A 20,960-nucleotide genomic window follows, 5' to 3' on the forward strand; every position below is an offset into this window, starting at 1 on the left:
GCAGTATTGTTAAAGATGTAAATTAAATGTTTTTAAATGCATTTCTTAAAAATGTGTATAACTTATAGGAAATAAAAGTTTTCATTATATCATTTGTTACAGTTTCAGAAGATTAGTATTGTTAAAATAAAAAATGTTCCAGGCATTAGTGGAAAATGAAATACCTCAAGTCTTATTCCCAGCTGTTTAATGCATTAAATTGCTAAGTGCCATGTAACAAGTATTTGACTTCTTAAAGTCTGCTTTTATAGAAAAAAAAAAGCAGGAATATATTAAAGGTATAATACTAGGGACCATGAAATGAAAATAGCCTTTTACATGCTTTAGTATTACCCATTTTTCTCATTTCTAGTTCTCAAAGTTTTTCTAGTTATGCTTGTTTACTTGAACTGAAAGCACAGGTCCTGTGATACTCTTACATCATCCCTTGGATAGTAGTAAGCAGCCACTAAGAGGCTGGTGGTAATCTTGCTTTGGGCCAATTTCCATAGACAATAAAGTTTTGCTTTTGTTTTCTCCTACTTACCTTGTTATCTCCTATTAGATCAACATAAGGCTTTCCAAACTCATTTTTAATAACATCACTGAAAATCTATTTCAAACTAGCAGAATTGACTTGTCTTGGCTGATGCCATTTTGGTCTCAGCCCTTCTGGCTAGCAGATGTAATAATAAATTTATAATTCTTTACCACCCCTCCCCCGCCCAAAAAAAGAATTGACTTGTCTTTATAAGAACACTAGAGACCCAGGGCATGAAATTCGTACAGGGGTAGGGTCCCTAGGCCTGGCTGGCAATCAGGGCCGATCGGGGCCTCCCTTCCCTGGCTGCAGGCTGCCCAGATGAGAGCTCAGCCTGGATGACTTTTTTTATTTAGTTAAGTATCGTTGTTATACAATATTATATTCATTACATTAGCTTCAGGTGTACAATAGTGATTCGACATTTTTATACCTTGATTTCAGCGTCATAATACCTTGAGCAGAAAGCCCACCCACACCTTGTCAAACATCTGACATACAGAACTGTGAGCTAATAAATGAGTGTCTCTTAAAGCCACTAAATTTGTGGTCATTTGTTACACCGTAATTTTAAAAACGCATATGTTTATAATATACTTTCATAATCAACTTATCATACTTCTAGAAGCACTTCAAATTTCTGCAAAATTTAAAAAAAAACAAAATCCTATTGACCTTTTATGGGGTCCTTATTTTAAATTTATGGACTACTTTGGAGATGGATCTGAATAGCCGAGGGGCTCATTGTCTCCCTTCTTTAGTAGCTTATCAAAGAGCAGGCTCAGTGGATCTGTGGTGGCTCAATGGAAAGAGCAGGTACCAGCCACAGAGCTTCAGTGGACTCTGCCTTTCAAGCAAGATCACTTTCTCAACCCTGAAGCTTATCCTGTTACAAAACTGGCCTCCCAGAGCACACTGCTCATTAAGATAAGCAGGCTCTCCCATCTACCAGCCTATACATTTCTCAGTAAAAGCTATGTCATATCTGCCAATGAGGCAATTTGTGTCAGTGACCTCTTGATACAACCTAAATCCTCCTCACACATTGTTCCTGCAACTCCAAACTGTTCTTGGTTCTCACACCCCATTACTCTACTTCATACATCTTGACGTAAGTCTTCTAATCAAAGATCATGCTTGTGTTGCTATTTAAAGTTGTTTATGTTTCTTAGTAATGCTTTAGAGTTCTTTTTTAAATAGATTATTACTTGCTTTTGGACTACTTCTAAGATCTATAGCTCTCAAAGCTATTATGTTGACTTTTTTCTATTTGTAACTAATCTATGATGGTTTAGAGAGAAACTTTCAGATCTGTATCTCTTTCTTTTGATTTTTAACTGGACACAGTTTCATGTTTACTGGTGATTACATTGATGAAAGAATAAAGTAGTTATGTTCTTAAATGGGACCATTTGCCTAGGAAAGTCCTCAGATCCCGAAAGAATGGATCTATAATGATGTCATTCAGACCACATGTGACTGAGACCTTTAAGGCCTCCAACATGTGCGTGCATGCTGTTGAAGTAGCAGATAGCAAAAAGGGACCAGTTGTCCTGATCTCTTAACTTCTGAGGGTCAGGTCACTTCATTTTGGGGAGTGTGAAACTCAAGATTATTACCCAAGGTATACCTTCTCCTTTGCAATGGTACTTTTACAACTTCTCACAAGGCATCCTGGAGGTTATCGTCCCTTAGCCATTCAAAATCATATATAGCTTCCCACTCCCAAGCCTAAAGAAAGTAAAATTTCTTGCTGCTCTCTGGATCTGTCTTTTCCGTATCATCCCAGCATTTATTCCCATTCTGCTTTTACCTCCAACGTTCCCATTAGCACCAAAGTCTTTATGGTGGGATTGAAAATATGAAGCCCCTGTACTTTGCAGTGCAATAAAGGAGATTGGCCCTGTGCAAGCTCAGCAAGAATTTCAAGATCCAGATCCACACATTAGATGTGGTTTACTAAGTAGCAACATAATGTCCTTAATTCGTAGATAGCGTTTTCTGGTGTTCAAATCACTGTAGGTATAAAAGGCAGTGCACCCACAGTTCTGTACTTCTCCAACCCGCACCTCAGCTGTGCCTCTGGGGCACAGGAGGCCACGTTCGTGCTCCTGCAACCTTATCTCGTGTAAATGCTGTCACATGATTTATTCACTGCTTGGAGAGTAGATCAAAGTGAAAGCAATTTTGAATGGTGACCTTGTCATTTTGCCCATCCCTAAACTCAGATCAGGTCCTATGTTCTGAGCTAGGTTAGCTCTATTCTGGGCTCAGGTCTCTCCCTGATATCTATATCCTCATACGTATTTTTAATTCAGTCCTCTTCCCACCTCATTTCTAAGCCACCTCTACCCTCCTTTGTACACGGTATAGTCCTAACTCTGGACAAAGTACTTTTCTAATTCTTAGTTCTTTCCCTCAACTTTTTTATCAATGACTGTCACTTGGCACAGCATGTTTCCACCTGTAGACCACTGATTCATCACTTTTTTTTCCATTGTCCTTCACTTAAAGTTCATACCATTCCTATTGGCTTAAAAAGAGAAAGATGTAAATGTGTTTAGAATGCAACTGATCAGGATATACATAATAAATTTATTACAAATACAAATAAAATTATTAATCACAATAAAATGCGAAAACAAGGACTTTATTTTTATAGAAAATTCTTATTACCTATAAAATGTTGTGGAATCACCTGGATATAGTAAGTTGTTTTTAACCATGTGAAGTTTATATATTAATCAGCACAAAATTTTTTCTTAGAATTGTCTTCAATAGAAATTATCTGTAGATTACATAGGTACCATTTAGAATAAGTATAGAAATAAGTATAATGTTCTCTTCAATTTTTCTAACAAACTATGATGGTTTGATGCTTTTTAAAAGGGGGAGAGCACCCCTATGTTCATAGCAACACAATTTACAATAGATAAGACTTGGAAACAGCCTAAGTGCCCATCAGCAGATGAGTGGATAAAAAAAAAACACTAAAAAAAAACTGTGGTACATTTACACTATGGAATACTACATGGCAATAAAAAAGAAAGAACTCTTACCATTTGCAACAACATGGGTGGACCTAGAGAGTATTATGCTGAGCAAAATAAGCCAGTCAGAGAAAGATAAATATCACATGATCTCACTCACATATGGAATTTAATGAACCAAATAAACTGATGATCAAAAATAGACCCAGAGACATAGAAGCATGAACAGACTGTTGAACCTCTGAGGGAAGGCAGGGGAGGGTGGGTGGAAGAGAGCAACCAATGAACTTGTATGCATATATGCATAACCCATGGACACAGACAATTGGGTGGTGAGGCCCTGGGGGTGGGGGGGAGCAGGCTGGAAGAGATTAATGGGGGATAAAGGAGGACCTATGTAACTTTCAACAATAAAGATTTTTAAAAAGGGAGGAGGTGATCCTTTAAAAGGACAACAGACTCCAGAAGACATCATAATTTACTTAAAATAAATTTTATTATTTATTATATAGGTAGTAATGAAAAGCATACATAGAGCCATGCTTTCTTTCATTAAAACTCTACAAAATACACTCTCAACCCCTAGATGTCATCCATAGTTAAATTTTGGCTAAAATGTTTGAAACACTCAGTAAAAAGAGATACTATCTAAAGTCTTTTATGTTTTATAAAAAAAAATAATTATGGAACATGAATTACAATTTAAAATGAAATTACTTAAAATATGGATTGTAAGTTCTTCTGATTTTCATTGAAACAGATTTAATCTTGACAGGTGAGTTGTTTTTAGTCCATGTGCCCCATTGAATTCCAGTTGCAAGCAATTTTCCAGGGAAGCGATGAATGCCGTTCAGATTTGCTAGTCCACATTGGTTGAACCACCAGCCAGTGTTGTTATTGAGGTGACTGCAGCTCTTCACAGACTGACCAACGACCAGGCATGCGGGACGACATCCATCATTATCAACATCTGCTGTGCTGAAAGGCATTGCATTTTGATTATCTTCTTTTCTGAAGCCCCGGAAAGCATCACCTGGGTAAAATAGATCTTGTAAATGACTAAATTTAAAGGCACTTTTTGTAATTTTTAATTGACCTTTACCAGCCTATTATGCAAAAGCATTGCATCTAAAAGTGAGATTTAAATTATTTTCTACAAGATGTCATATGACAAACTCTCCTCCAGATTGCAATATGGCAAAACATGTTGATAAATTCCTTAGCATAATAGGGATCTTTAAGTGGACATTTGATATAAAATTACAATTTAAAAAAATCACAATCCAAAACAGAAGTTTGGCTGTGTTGATTTATTCAGCTAATTTAGGACAAAGATGATGGTGTATAGACCTGTCATTCTTCAGGGAAGAGTAATGTGATCATTGTTAATTTAGAAAAAGAAAATAATTTATGTATAAGAGGTTTTCATACCACTACCATTTTACAACATGTAAGATAGATAGGTATGAGAGAATGTGAAACTTCTACATTTAAAAAACTTAGATTTGTTACTGCAAAAGTTGTTTGGTTTTATTTATAGGCTACTAAGTTTATATAAAACTAGAGGCCCAGTGCACAAAATTCCTATACTCACAGGGGGTCCCTCAGCCCAACCTGTGCCCTCTCACAGTCTGGGCGCCCTTGGAGGATGTCCGACTGACAGCTTAGGCCTGCTCCCCCCCGTCAGTCAGACATCCTTAGCGCTGCCACAGAGGCAGGAGAGGCTCCCACCACCGCCACTGCGCTTGCCAGCCGTGAGCCCAGCTTCTGGCTGAGTGGTGCTCCCCCAGTGGGAGTTTGCTGACCACCAGGGGGCAGCTCCTGTGTTGAGCATCTGCCCACTGTTGGTCAGTGCACGTCATAGCAACCAGTTGTTCTGCCGTTCGGTCAATTTGCATATTAGCCTTTTATTATATAGGATGCCCAATGCCCTCAAGAAAAAAATTAGGCACACTACTGAAGTGTGCCTTTTCTTTGTGGCTCTCCAAATGATATTTGAACTAACTGGACAATAGTTAAAAGAATACAATTTTTAAAGGGCTTACATTGGACATTATATGTACCATATCCCTGATATTCCCAATGATCTTCAAAGATTACGGATCTTGGCCAAGGCAAAGCAGTTAAATAAATTGCAGGGATAGGAGTCATGTTTTGATCACTTAAAGACTTGGGAATATATATCATTTCTTTTTGGATTTCTATCACTAAAAATACATAATGAATGAGTACCATGATGAGCAACAAGAGAGTTGAATTTCATATTTCTTAACTCAAATTTAAAATTTTAACATAAATTTATAAAAATATAAATTTAACAGCAAGTACTATGAATTTCTAACAAATTAAGCTTATTTGTAAATGAGTAGGTGTGCCAACATATAGTGAAAAAATACTAAACTAATTATTCTATCAACCTGATTTCTTGCCCTTGCTCAGATGTGATGAGCTGGGACTCTTGGGCAAGACACTTAATCTTTTCATTTTTTTCACCTGTAGAGTGAGACGAGTGAAGATCAGCTCTAACATTTATGATTTCTAAATGCCAGCCTCTTTGGACATAAAAATGTAAATAATATTTCCCAAGCCTAACCCACAGGCTCTCTAGCTAAAGAATCAACGGAGATTACATGTGGCAAATTGTTTCAAAGAGTATAAAGCACTGCAAAATCACAGGTGGTGCAATAATCATAACAGTTTCAAAACTCAAGACCTGGCCAGTTTTTCTCATTCCTAATCTTTTCTCTTATCAGTCATGTGTCATATACCAAGAGAAATGCATTACTTTTATCTTTACCTAATTCTGAGTCAGTTATATTTAAATCCTCTGGATAATTTTAGGAATAAAAAACTTACCAGCATTTCCTGAATACTGTCCTACATGCATTTTAAAAAATCTTGTTTCATCCTCTAGCCAAAAATTATCATACGAAGCATAAGCCAATGTATCATCTTCAGATTCCAATGCCACATGCAGCATAAAACTGGTATTTTTCTGATTTACTATGTAAAAAATCTTTTTTAGACCTAGCCAAAATTCACCTGTAAAATAAAAACACAGCTTTTTAAAACATATTTTAACACAAATTAGAATAACCCCTTAACATTGAGTGTTTGGTGTTATTTAATAACATAAATCATTGGAGGGACTGGATGGATCTCGTTCAAATTATCAGTGATTGCCTAATTTGGAGGGGAATAAAACTTCACACTTCTACTTCGCTAGACTGTGGATAACTAGACTCAGTTTTATTTCCCCAAATTAAATTCAAAAATTCATTTAAAGGTTAATTAAGTAAAAAGTCAAGTTTTACCTTAAAGCATGTCAATAAAAAGCCAGTTGAAATATTATAGCAAGTAACAAAATGATGTGTCCTGGTAAATATAAGAGGTCTAACCTCCAAATCAGCACCTTTTAATGTGACGTCCCCTGATAATGCTCAGTTGAAATAATTTTTTTCTGTCTTTGAGACTAATGCTTTGTGAACAAATATTTCTTTGTTATAATGCAGCTTGTGAATGACCTACAAATGGAAGCATAATGTAATAACATTGGAGTACCCTCAGATTTAGGGTCAATATTTCCAAAACAATTATAGATCTACTGAAGGAAGTAAGGGTCTAGTCAAAATAAACTTCAGAGAGTTGGGGGACAGTGTGACAGCATTCAAACTCTTAAAACTATAGCTAAGATACTAAGTCCCTCTCCAGGGCATACCTAAAATCCCAAGGTATTTTAGCTACACACCCACTTGGAATTGAAAATTATCCTGAAGAAGTAAGGGAAGAAGGGGTGTACAGGAAGTAATAAATAAATACAGGAAGTAAAATGGGTCCTCAAGGGTCTGTGTAGTGTCTCAAATCTATGACTGTCCATTTTAAATGTCCCTGCCATCTCTCCCCTCTACCATCACCCCAAATTTAAGACTTAAGATAGTTAACTTAATTACAAGTTGTTTAAAATATATATGAAGTACAAAGCAGTCTGTTTGTGTGAAAGAAATCAGCCTGAAGACCATTTTATCAAAACTCATATAATTTCCCCATAGAAACAAGCATAATGTATGGTAAGGAAGATGAAAATTCAAAGGCTGAATTCAGGAAGAAACACTCACTGGAAATTTATAGGTTAATGCTGAGAAAATACCAGTATGTTAACTACACTCCATAACATGGCAGATATTTGGCCTTATACATAACATTTTATTACATTTCATGGCCCTTCTAAAATCACTGGCATTCAGTGCTAAATCCTTAGATGACATTATTATGGGATGCTAAAGATTTAAATTATAACAACAGTAACTTAAACTAGCATAAAAATGATCGAAATCACCTGCAAATATTCCAACAATGTAAAATCTATAGTATTCAGAAATACTGATATTTCTATTCACCAGCAAAAGTTATGCTGTTGTGTGGCAATAATGTAAACAGATTTTACAATCAACCTGAGGTTTACATTTTTCAGATTTTGAATATAGTGATTTTAATTGATATTTTTATAAAACACTACTCCCAGTTCACATAACTCGAATTTGTACAGCCACATACCTAAATTCTCCATTTAATTTACTTGTGTAGACACAACACACATCTGAAGAATTTCAAGGTTTATGACAACCATGCCCATACATTTTTCATTCTACAAATATTTCTTGAGCACCTGGCCAGAACTCTTCTGGGTACATAGCAGATACTTAATAAATACCCAATTTAGAATTTTCACACAAATCATATTTCAACAGGTATCTAAAATTAAAGATTTTCAAATTCCAACTAAAGACCTACTTATCTATATATACTAGAGGCCCAGTGCATGATTGAATCATGCATGTGTAGGGTCCCCTACACGCTTTCGCTTTCGATCACAGGGGAGCTGGGTGCCTGTCCGCTGGTGCACCAGGCCTTTCAGAAGCCTCCGGCGCGGCGAAGGCTTCTGAAAGGCCTGGTGCCTGAGCGGACAGGCACCCAGCTCCCCCGCTTTTGATGGTCCGCGGTGGGACATGAGCTCGCTGCCCCAGAGGCCCCTTCTGTTCCGCAGCACAGCCATGGCGCAGATGCTGAGCTCAAGCCGCCGCTGGCGACTCGAGCTCAGCGTCCCGCCGGCCCAATCAGCCACCCCAGCCACCCCGAGTCCCGCCCCCCCCCCCCCCGCGCCTCCTGGCCAATCGCGGGCATAGCTAAGGTACGGTCAATTTGCATATTTGTATATTATTAGGTAGGATAAAATCCTAAGTGACCAGCCAACCAGCCAACCGTTTGACCAGCCAACCTGTAGCTATGACATGCACTGACCACCAGGGGGCAGACGCTCAACGCAGGAGCTGCTGAGCTTCAGTGACTTGGCAGCGGCAGTTCTCAGGTGACGCACCCAGAACCAGAGAGGAGGGAGCCCGATTCTGGGGGTGCGTCACCCAAGAATCACCCTCTCGCAATCCAGGACCCCTCAGGGGATGTCAGAGAGCTGGTGTTGGCCTGATCCTTGCAGGCCTGGCCAAGGGGCCCCACCGGTGCACGTATCCATGCACCAGGCCTCTAGCCCATTGGCTCCCCACTTTGGGTCTGGCTCCCCACCTGGACTCTAGCCCACTGCAGAGGTCATGGGTCTGGCCCTTACAGAAACTTTCCGACTCAACTAGCTAAATAGTGAGATGTGAGGCTGCAGCCCTAAAAACTAACGTCTGTGCTGGCCCACCTGCTTAATATTGATTTCCTGTGGAGGCCGCACATTCTCCCACTACCACTCTCGGCTGAGAAACTGGCCACAGCTTCCCTCCTTCCGGGCAGACAGTAGCACCAGCAGGCAACCTCCGGGAAGGGAAGGAGGTGAAGGAGCAGCTCAGGTGGGAAGAAGGAGGTTTCCGCCGCCACAGGACTCCACCTGGGCAGAAGGGCCTGGGTGGGAGCCTGACATTGAGCAGGGTCCTGCCCTAGGCCGACTAGATTCCAGGCTAAGTAAATCCCGTTTGCTAAATAACTGCATTTTGCAGCTAAATGCCCGCAAGTCATCAGTTACCACCAAACTTAGGGTAAAGTGAGATGAAAGAAGTGAGACATAATATTGGGAGAACGGAGGAGGGAGCCCGATTCCTAGGTATGTCACCCCAGAACCACTCTCTTACAATCCTGGACCCCTCGGGAGATGTCAGAGAGCCAGTTTTGGCCCACTCCCTGCAGGCCAGGCCGAGGGACGCCCTCATCCCCGATGCATGAATCCATGCACTGGGCCTCTAGTTTTAAATAATTTGTCATATTAAGAGAGAATGATTTAGTCATATTTGTATATTCACAAGTATTTACTATTTTCTTACTAACAATTTGACCAAGAGACAGTCTATAGGTGTAATACCAAAAAGAAGAAAAAATATAAAGGAAAAATAAATATAATTTGACCTAAAAGGTCGCCAAATCCATCCAGATAATCACACCACAACCTTTGGAAATCAATTATCCCATCAATCCTTTTCTGTATCACAGTCCATCCACCTCCTCTGTAATCCATGTCACACATTACCTAAAATAGACCCAGAAAAGACAAAAATAACATACTATGACTTTCATTCTTTTATATAAAACTCATGCTTCACCCTTAAGCCTAGAGAAAGAGAAGATGCTTTCACTGAAAGTTTCAATGCAATTGTATAATATTAATATATTCAATTGACTGATGCAGAGACTATACTTCCATTAACTGTAAGTTTGTTTTATGATAAACTAAATTCTTTGTAGAAATTTAAATGTCATTTCTATGGGTTCCTGCATCCATCATTTTTTTTTTTAACATATAAGTGTTTGTAGCATTTTAAGGTTATTCTCTTATCCCTTAACTCTAAATATTTTTCAGTTGAGTAATAAGAGTACCAATAAGATGTGGCAGAGTGATGTATTTCTTTACAAATTAACTTTTCCTTTGAATGAAAATGTTTATTTTTTTTAAATACAGTGTTAAATATGCCCGTGTACCTGTCTTTGTTCTTCTCTCCGAAAGCCCGGGAGGACTGTGTGTAGACTGCAATTTTCAGGCACAGCGGTATGATCTGTGTCCCATCTCAGCAGGCACTCATAGGTGAGGTGTATCTGTCGGGACTGTGTAAGATGCCCCTAAGAGGACAATTGTAGGGAACCCATAGAAGTGACATAGGGGGGAATCAGAGCAGTCCTCTCCAGTAGAAACTTCCTGCTGCACAGAGAAAGGCAGTATGGAGGGAGCTAGGGAACAAACGCTTTCCCACAAAAGAGGTAATTATGTGTCCTGCTCTTCAAAAATTAGAAGCCTCCTCTTTCCACATCTGTTCTGGCCCATTTTTTAATTAAATAATTTAAAATTATTTCCTGCCAAATTCCTAATTTTTTGACATCTTGTGAATAGGTATGAAAGAATAATGATAGCAATTCTAAGAAAAGAAATTGCTAGTATCTAGTTAGAAAAAAAATTATTTTATTTGTGTAATAAATACTATCAACAAGGTGTGATGCCAGTGAAATAAACTTTCTTATGCATAAAGAAGTATCAGAAAAATTATATATATAATATATATAAATATACAGAATTTCTAGTAGAAATTTCTTCTAGAAATCCCAGTATAGAACTACTGAGAATAGACATCAATGATTTATTTCATTCAATTTATGAATGAATCAGCTTTTCAATGTCTCACTTTAATGTTTTTTAATTATTAACTTGTACAATCACATAAAGCCACTTGTCATACAAAAAATTATAACTATATATAGGAAGGTAAATCAAAAGTATTTTTAGTGAGCTCTAAGGGAAAGCACACCATTATTTTCTAATATTTATAAGCTAATTAAAACAAGTAAGTATTTATATTGCACAATTCTGCCTACTGTAAAGATAATATAAGATCCTACACCAGCCCAGCTGGCATTGCTCAGTGGTTGAGTGTCAACCTATGAGTCAGGTGATCACAGTTCAATTCCTGGTCAGGGCACATGCCCGGGTTGCAGGCTCAATCCCAGTGTGGGCATGCAGGGGGCAGCCAACCAATGATACTCTCTCATCATTGATGTTTCTATCTTTCTCTCTCTCCATCCCTTCCTCTCTAAAATCAACAAAAATATATTTTTAAATATATTTTATTGATTTTTTACAGGGAGGAAGGGAGGGATAGAGAGTTAGAAACATTGATCAGCTGCCTCCTGCACACCCCCTACTGGGGATGTGCCCGCAACCAAGGTACATGTCCTTGACCGGAATCGAACCTGGAACCCTTCAGTCCACAGGCCGAAGCTCTATCCACTGAGCCAAACCGGTTAGGGCAATAAAAATATATATATATTTTAGAAAGATCCTAAACCAAAAGGATTTACTTTGAAAAGTATAACCATGAAAACTCAGATAGAAAAGTGAAAGACTCTGTAGTCTCTTTACACATTTGTGGTTTGGACAAAGAACTTTAAAAAACCAAAATTCGAAACTAGAACTTATACTAACTTATTTAAAATTTTTCAAGAGATATGTTAAGTATTAAAGCAATTAAATTTTAACATTAATTAATTTTGGTTGGATATTTATCCTATTTCATATAGTAAGGGAAAACTTTACCTCAAATGGGTAGCTAGATCCTTCCGGATAGATGATATATAAACCACTTGGTGTTTTGGTGACAGAGCCAACAGTATCTTTAATATCAGTACAATCTAAACCTAGAAAAGTAAAATTAGTTATTTAGGATATTTTCAAGTGTACATTTAAGATAATAACTTTACTGTAGAGAATTAATAGTGTTCTTTGAGATTATTACAAATTCCATTAATGATATGATGATTTTAACTCATGGAAATGAAAAATGATCTCAGTTTTGGAAATAAGGAGAAAATACATGTAAAAACTGGGATTAAAGAATGTATGCTGTAACAAACATAACATCACTGTTAGTTATTAATATTCAATACTGTTTAAAAGTTTCATTTGAGATCAACATTTATTTAATTTATAACTATACATCTCATGCCCAATAAATAATGCCTTTTCAGGAATGTAGGCTTATCTCTAGAGAGGAGAAAACCCAAAGGAATTATATAGACTAACTACTATTAACATACATTTGACTACTATATTCAAAACTTCAGAAACTTTGATGTATTGGGGACCACTATTACAAGCAGCAAAGGGAGAGGAGGGGGAAATCACCTTCTTCACCAAGAAGTTATGCTTGAAGCCTGCTCTGTTGACAATTGAATTGTAGCACCCTATAACCACCCTCCCCAAAGCTTTCTACAATTGCCAGGGAATTGTAAACATACTGTATTTGTGTGGATATGGATATTACATTTTACTCTACAATGCTTTATTCTGTATTACCTTTTATAAATCTAATAAAATAAATTCAACCCTCACAAGTGTCAATGACCCAGAAAAACAAACACATGAAAGCTTAGGACTCCAGAGCCAAGAGCCTGGGTTAGAGTCCTACTTCCTCTCCTTACTAATCGAGAACATTCGGCAAGTTACTTAACCTCTTTGCTTCATGTGCAATATAATAATAAATAATGATAATAATATCTACTTTGCAGTGTTAGCCTGATGATTTACATCATAAGGCTTTATGTAAAGCACTTAGCACAGAGCCTAGTACACAGTAAATGCTCAAAAGATGTCATCTACAAAAAATTAGCCATAAAATTATTTGCTTTTCCATTCATTTCCAGGAGATATTGATGTGTTGCCTTTGTTCTGAATTACTGAGACATTCTTGTAATAAATTTATGCTCAGAGATATGATAGAAGTTTCCAGTGAAAGACTGATCTGGATTGGAATCTCTTCTTTGACATCACCATCCATATAAGTGTGAACAGATTACTTAGATTTTTCTGAGCTGCATAATCCTCATCTGATGATAATCACTATCACAGCAAACCCTTATACTGTCTTACTACATGTCAGGCAATATTTTAAGAGCTTTTCATGTATTTACTCACTTAATCCTCACAACAACCACATGAGGTAGGTATTGTCAGTTTACAGATTAGGATACTGATTTTAAGGAAACAGTGGGTGAGATCTGAAGAAGGCAGTCAGACATTACAGTCCATGCTCCTCACCACCATGTAACACTATCTATCTTGGATGGTTATGGGAAATAAATGAGATACAACAAAGTGAAAAAAATAACAAAATAACATGAGAAAATGCCTATGTTAATCCCTGACACATAGGAGATTCTCAGTAGCTGTTTATTCTCTTCCCTTTGTAAGGGAAAAAAGAGAGATCATACACTACTAGGCCCTCAATAATATTCATCTACTTGGAATTTTTTTATATTAATTCATAGATGTAAGATTTATAGGCATTTTTCTTAGAAACCCAAGCCTCCAGGAATTACTATACTGTATTTTAGTATTTAAAAAATGCTAAATCCTGGTTTATTTCTGTCTTGTTCTTTTCAAATTTTAAGTCCCAATTTGAAATGTTTCAAAAATGTCAAAAATATTTTTAGAAGTGGGGGGAACTCTGAAACTTTCTTTTCTTCTAACTGAAGATTAATTATAATAAAATGGAAAGGGGAGCCCAGAATTCAATTACATAAATCTACACTATTTTCAACAGATTCATAATATCTGTATACAGCCATGGCTTTCAAAAGATCAGAAAAGTTTCCCAATTTAGGAAAGTACACATAGTGTGGGTTGAAATTTGTTTTATGGCAGATATTACTCCTCCAGTCTGTTAGATAATAGTGAGCTGTATTGTTTAAACAAAACTTCTAAACGCCCCAACCTGTCCAGGAAAATTTTAAGCAATAAAAGAGAAATATGAAAAGGTTGAAATACCAAATTTCTCACCATGTGACTGAACTGGTCTGTGAGGAAAAGGATCCAGCTGTTTCCTAAAAACTTCAGTGGTCAAAAGGAGAACTCGATTCATGAGCTCGTTAACCTAAACACACAGGCACACATTTAAGCAAATTTATAATTGAACAAACTTCCTTTAGCTGAATTCTACAACTAATATCTCTAAGCTTCTTATAAATCCAGCTCTGAAAAACATATGATGGCCATATTTCTACACTGAATCCATTTACTGTTTTAACAAAGCAGTAAAGGCAGAGCTAAATAGCACCCATTACATTCAGTACTGTTTGCCTCCTGCTCTTGCTTTTATCTGCCTATTTCTGCAGTGGACTGCTCTTGCAAATCTGTTCTTCATATCTTGCTTGAACCACTGTTGTAGTTGCCTATCTGGAGTCTCTCTTCCCTTCCTCTGCTCCTTCTGAAGTCATCCTTCACACCAGCTGCCAATCTAACCATTTAATTTCACTGCTCAGACATTTGGGTGGCTTGTTGGTGTGGCATGATTTAATTCCTATTTCTTTAAGTCAGTGTTTCTTCTACATCCTTAACTCAGCAGCCACTCCACAGCTGCACCAACTTCCAAGTATTTCTGAGAATACCATGCCCTACCCTCTTACCCACCCTTTGTGACCTTTGAAGCATCTATTCATCTGGGAAGGTTCCTCACATCTTGCATCTTGGATGCCTTTGTGTCATTCTGACAGCATTCAAAACGTTTTCAATACATTATTCTGCTCTTCTGGACCATATTGCCCTTAAGTAAAGGTAATTTGTTGTTGTTGTTGCTGTTGTTGTTATTTTCTGTTTGCCTGACGCTTACTATGGTGCCTCCAATATAGTAGACACTAAATAGATGTCTGGACATGAATGCATTCAAAAAAATAAATGATTGTACTTCTAGATCAGTGGTCGGCAAACTCATTAGTCAACAGAGCCAAATATCAACAGTACAACGATTGAAATTTCTTTTGAGAGCCGAAAACCGACTTCTGTGCATGGGCCACGAAGTTTCAATCGCACTGTATGTGAGAGCCCGCACGTGGTATTTTGTTGGAAGAGCCACACTTAAGGGGCCAAAGAGCCGCATGTGGCTCGCAAGTCGCAGTTTGCCGACCACTGGTCTAGATAACTATATCATTCTGCAAATACAATAACAACATGATACCAAAAATTCATACCTGATTAGATAAGTAATCCAAGGAAGCTTGCTGCTCATCCATTATATTTCTTAGTAGTTTTTTGGTACTTCGTGTGTAAGAAATAATAGAATTTTGCAAATTTCCTTAAATCATAATAAAAAGTGTTTTCTAAATATTAGATTGTTATAGAAACTAATTACAATGAAAAATAATGAATTTCACATAATTTTGGACAAATATGTAAACAACAATATCTATAAATACTCAGAATTGCATATTCTAGTTAGTGTATTTTTTGTATAACTCAGGATGAACCAAGAACACAACTTTTTTAACACTTCTTAATGAAGTTATGCTTCCTAATAATTTAGATTACCCCCAAATAATTTAATCTGATATAATTGAGAGACATCATTCTGAATATCAATTTTCACTTTAGAAGATGAGAGGTATAGAAGCAGGAGGTCCAAGACTCATTGATTCTTCCTATATGAGAAAGTAAAAGGCAATAATCCCCTATCATGAAATTAAATATTAAAACTTTTCTTTTAATTTTTTATAATAATGTTACATTTTTATATAAACAAATTGCAAGCACACATACATATACACACATCATAACTCTTAGTCACAAATTTTGGTTGGTTGGTTTCTGACTGAATTTTCACTATATAATTTCCTTTTAAAATGTTTTCATTTTTAAATAAGCTTAGTTGCAAGAAGAATAGTTGCAAGAAGAGTACAAAGAACTTTTTCCTAAATTATTTGAGAGCATCCTGCCATGATATCCCTGGATATTTCGCTGTGTATTTCTTACAAAAAGGCATTCTCTTCAACACAACTATCAAAAACAGGAAATAAACATTGACTGTCATGTATATCTCAGACCTAACGCAAGTTTTCTCCAATTATACTGAAGATGTCCTTTATAACAAAAGGAACCACACATTATTGCATACATTATTATTTAAAAAATTGTTTTATTTCTATGTTCCTAACTTTCACTCTAGCAGAATAACATTAGTAATTCTTGATATTTTAAAATCTACCTCACCCAGCCTTCATCTCTCTTCTTTTTGATGGGATCGGGCCTAAATGGGCAGTCAGACATCCCTCTCACAATCCAGGACTGCTGGCTCCCAACTGCTCACCTGCCTGCCTTCCTGATTGCCCCTAACCGCTTCGGCCTACCAACCTAACCACTCCCATGCCAGCCTGATTGATGCCTAACTATTCCCCTGCCAGCCTGATTGCCCCTAACTGCGCTCCCCTGCAGGCCTGGTAACCCCTAACTGCCCTCTCCAGCAGGTCTGGTCACCCCTAACTGCCCTCCCCTGCAGGCCTGGTCCCCCCCCAACTGCCCTTCCCTGCAAGCCCGGTCGCTCCCAACTTCCCTCCTCTGCCGACCTGGTCACCACTAACTTCCCTCCCCTGCAGGCTTGATCACCCCCAAATGCCCTCCCTTGCAGGCCTGGTCCCTCCCAACTGATCTCCCCTCCTGGCCTGATCGCCCACAACTGCCCTCCCTTGCAGGCCTGGACCCTCCCAACTGCCCTCCCCTGCTGGCCATCTTGTAGCGGCCATCTTGTGTCCACATGGGGGTAGCCATCTTTGACCACATGGGGGCAGCCATCTTGTGTGTTGGAGTGATGGTCAATTTGCATATTACTCTTTTATTAGATAGGATAGAGGCCTAGTGCATGGGTGAAGGCTGGCTGGTTTGCCCTGAAGGGTGTACTGGATCAGGGTGGGGGTTCCCTTGGGGCATGGGGCAGCCAGGGCGAGGGGCCTGTGGTGGTTTGCAGGCCGGCCATGCCCCGTGGTGACCCAAGCGGAGGCCCTGGTATCTGAGATTTTTTTATCTTCTATAATTGAAACTTTGTAGCCTTAAGCGGAGGCCAGGGCAGGCCAGGGCGGGTGGAAAGCTTGGCTTCCTCCATCGCCAGGGGCAACCCAAGCCTCCGTCTGGCTCCAGCTCTGTGGCTGCCGCCATTTTTGTTGGGATTTATTTATCTTCTATAATTGAAACTTCGTAGCCTTGAGCGGAGGCCAGGGCAGGCCAGGGCGGGCAGAAAGCTTGGCTTCCTCCATCACCAGGGGCAACCCAAGCCTCCTGCTCGCCATATTTGTTGGGTTAATTTGCATACTCACTCCTGATTGGCTGGTGGGAGTGGCTTGTGGGTGTAGGGTAGGTATGGTCAATTTGCATGTTTCTCTTTTATTAGATAGGATTAGAGTCTTCCTAATTTTAGACATCTATCTTTTTTTAGAAAGAACTTTTTTAATTGAATGTATTGGGATGATATTGCTTAAAATTATATAGATTTCATGTGTACAATTCTACGTCATCTGTATAGTGTATTGTGTGTTCATCCAAGTCAAGTCTCCTTCTATAACCATCACCCCCCATACCCTCCTCTACCTCCTCCCACCCCTCTTTCCCTCTGGTAATCATCATACTATTGTCTGAATCTATGAGTTTGGCGGGGGGGTGGGGGGGGGGGGAATTTGAAGGGGTGGGGTTATTTGGTGTGTGTGTGTGGCGTGTGTGTGTGTGTGTGTGTGTGTGTGTTTGGTGTTTTGGTGTTGTTGTTTTGGTGGGGTTTTTTGCTTAATCCCTTCACCTTTTTCACCCAACCCACCTCCCCTCTGACAGCTGTCTGTTTGCTCTTTATCTATGAGTCTGCTTCTATTTTGTCTGTTAATTTATTTTGTTCTTAATGGATAGAAAGCTTCACTCCCTGGTTTGAGAAGCCTGAGACACCTGTGTTACACATTGAATTAGGCGCATTAAAGTGAGTTTTTCATACTTTCTGACCAAGAAATTATGGCCCTGTAAGAACTGGTCCAAATCATCACCTCTTCCATTTCTGATTCCCCTTCTTCATCCCACCCCTCTGTACGTATAATAGACCATGAAATTTTCTGCATTGTTACTAAATAGTTCTAAACAAAAATTGAGATTTTAAAACTTGTTATGCTTTATTAAATAAGTTGTAAATTTGTATTATACCTTTTGTAGCAGTTATTCAGAATTAATGAATCCCCCCCCTTAAAGCTAAGGTGAAATTTCCTACTATCTCAAATGGAATTAACAAAATAGATTATACTGCTATCAGTGCCCTCTGGCTTGCCCCTGCCTTCTGTGGTCTCTTGATGCCAAGGGGCTATATAGAAGAAGAATTTGCTCATTTACCAAATATTTACTAAGCACGCACTATGTGTCAAACACATAAAACTACCAGCCTAGGATAATCAGGATATATATAAAATAACCCAAACAAAATCTAAGGCATATTTTTCCCATGTCCACCCTAGAAATAATAAAATCATATACCTTTATAATTATGGTTATTTGTAATACTTACTACACATGAAATGTTTTTCTTCTCGTGTAATTTTAGTTTTAATATCACATGATTTCTCACATTCTTCCTTATAAACAGTATCATTACTTTTACTTTCATCTTTTATATGAGATACATTTTCTACAATGTTAACTACTGGAGAATCCTTTACAATAAGAAAACAGAAATAAGAAAAAATATATGAAGCATGTTATATGGTCTAATTACACAATAAATAAAAAGACTAAAGAAAAAAGATGAGATATAAGGACTTAAAAATGATTATTAGGAAAAAAAACATGTTAATAAATTGGTTAGTTCAAACTTCCATAAATAAACCTTATAGGTAGATTTGGGGTATGAATAATAAGTATATGTTAATTCAATACTTTTGTTATCCTCTTTTCTTCTCAAATTCCAAAAGGACTTACAGTCATCCCTTGGTATCCACAGGGATTGATATCCAAATCTACAGATGCTCAAGTCCCTATGTAAAATGGCATAGTATTTGTATATACTCTATACATACCTTCCTGTATACTTTAAATTATATCTAGATTACTTGTAATACCTAATATAATGTAAATGCTGTGTAAATTGTTGTTATGCTGTATTGTTTAGGGAATAATAACAGATGAAACCATCGTAGGCCTAACTACATGGTAAACATTGCAACAATGTAACTTTTCCCCCAAATATTTTCAATCTACAGTTAGTTGAATCTGTGTATGTAGAACCCGTGGATACAGAAAGCCAACTGCACTTAGGGTCTACGGTCTACTCTCTATAACCATGGCTGTGTGGCTTTAATGTTTGCACATTTGGGAGGGTGATACAGTGCTGAGCCATCCCCCTTCTAGGAATCTGCAATTTTAAGTTCCTTGAACATGGACTAAGAGGGTTCCCTACAACATCTATGCCAAATGGACTTTCTGCCATCAATAATTAGGAATCATGTTGAGGGGTAGAGTTTGAGAAATGTGTAAGAGAATTGTCACGTTTGTATGAGCTAAACATTTAAAGATTTAAAAGTAAAATATTCAGGTTTGAGAGGTAGCAATAATAACAGAAAGAAAGCATGGAATTTTGCTTTGCAAAATCAACAACAGATGTCATTTTAAAAAGCAAACTGCAGCTGTCATTCCAACAATATCTATTCTGTTAGTACTCTGGTTTCTTCAATGTTAAAATATTCTTTGATAGAAGTTATATCGATTTAAATAACTGTTATATTTTTTTAATAACAAGCTTTGTCCTCCTTAGACCTGGATATTGAGAGAATGATAAACACATTTTGTTACATAGATTTATTTTTAACTTCCTGCTCTTTCTCTTCTACTCCTATAATGACTAACATACCAGATGTTTTCAAAAACCTACATTATAGGTTATTTTTTCAGATTTAAATAAGATACTTAGTTAGTATTTTAGAGAATTAGATTATTAGTATTTCTGTAGCTTCCCTGGAATTTATTCTTCCTTAACCTTGGAACTTCGGAATTTGGTATCTATACAGTGGTAAATACATTTAATAATGTTTAAAAATATATAAACCAATATTTAAATATGTAACATTCAAATCCTCATCTCTTCATAGTATTGTCTACACTATATTAAGTTATTATTCTGACATTATTTTGAATGACATTTTCTAACATCCCAGGTAACCACTCACAGACTATATTGGAAATGTGAAAGTTTATAGAATAGTGTTTTTATAAGTGAAGTGAATCTTTTTTTTTTTTTTTTACTTACCAGATAGTTCATTATCAAAGTTAACCAGAAAGTTGCTGGCTAGTTTTTAACCTAGGCCTGCAATTTGAATAAAATATTCTCACAAGAAATAGGTTAAGAGTCAATCCTCAGTTTACGGTTTCCTACATTTACAAATAACATCATTTAAGCAAAGTTTCAACATTTCTAAATTAACACTCTAATTTTGCCATAAATTATATTGGGTGGTATAATTAATCTTTTCAAACATCTAATATAAATCTATAAAATCATATAATCATGCTTTCCTAGCTAAAATAATATTGCTGAAATTCTTACCGTAGATTGATATACACAGTTACCTTGTATAGTTTCTCCACAAATAAAAATACATATATTAAAGAACAAGAGTGAGACTTGGGAAAGATACAT

General features: G+C 37.4%; 1 protein-coding gene across 1 annotated transcript; it reads right to left on the minus strand.

Moving 5' to 3' along the window:
* Positions 1-4,223: 4,223 nt before the first annotated feature.
* On the minus strand, positions 4,224-20,960 carry ANGPTL5 (angiopoietin like 5; the record flags this gene model as incomplete). Its single annotated transcript, XM_079786871.1, has 8 exons — positions 4,224-4,543; positions 6,367-6,552; positions 9,907-10,027; positions 12,080-12,180; positions 14,321-14,414; positions 15,508-15,611; positions 18,837-18,981; positions 20,868-20,960. 8 exons carry the CDS (start codon positions 20,958-20,960, stop codon positions 4,224-4,226), a joined length of 1,164 nt encoding a protein of 387 aa, XP_079642997.1.

The sequence above is a fragment of the Cnephaeus nilssonii genome, assembly GCF_951640355.1.
Source record: "Cnephaeus nilssonii genome assembly, chromosome: 13".
Classification (NCBI taxonomy): Eukaryota; Metazoa; Chordata; class Mammalia; order Chiroptera; family Vespertilionidae; genus Cnephaeus; species Cnephaeus nilssonii.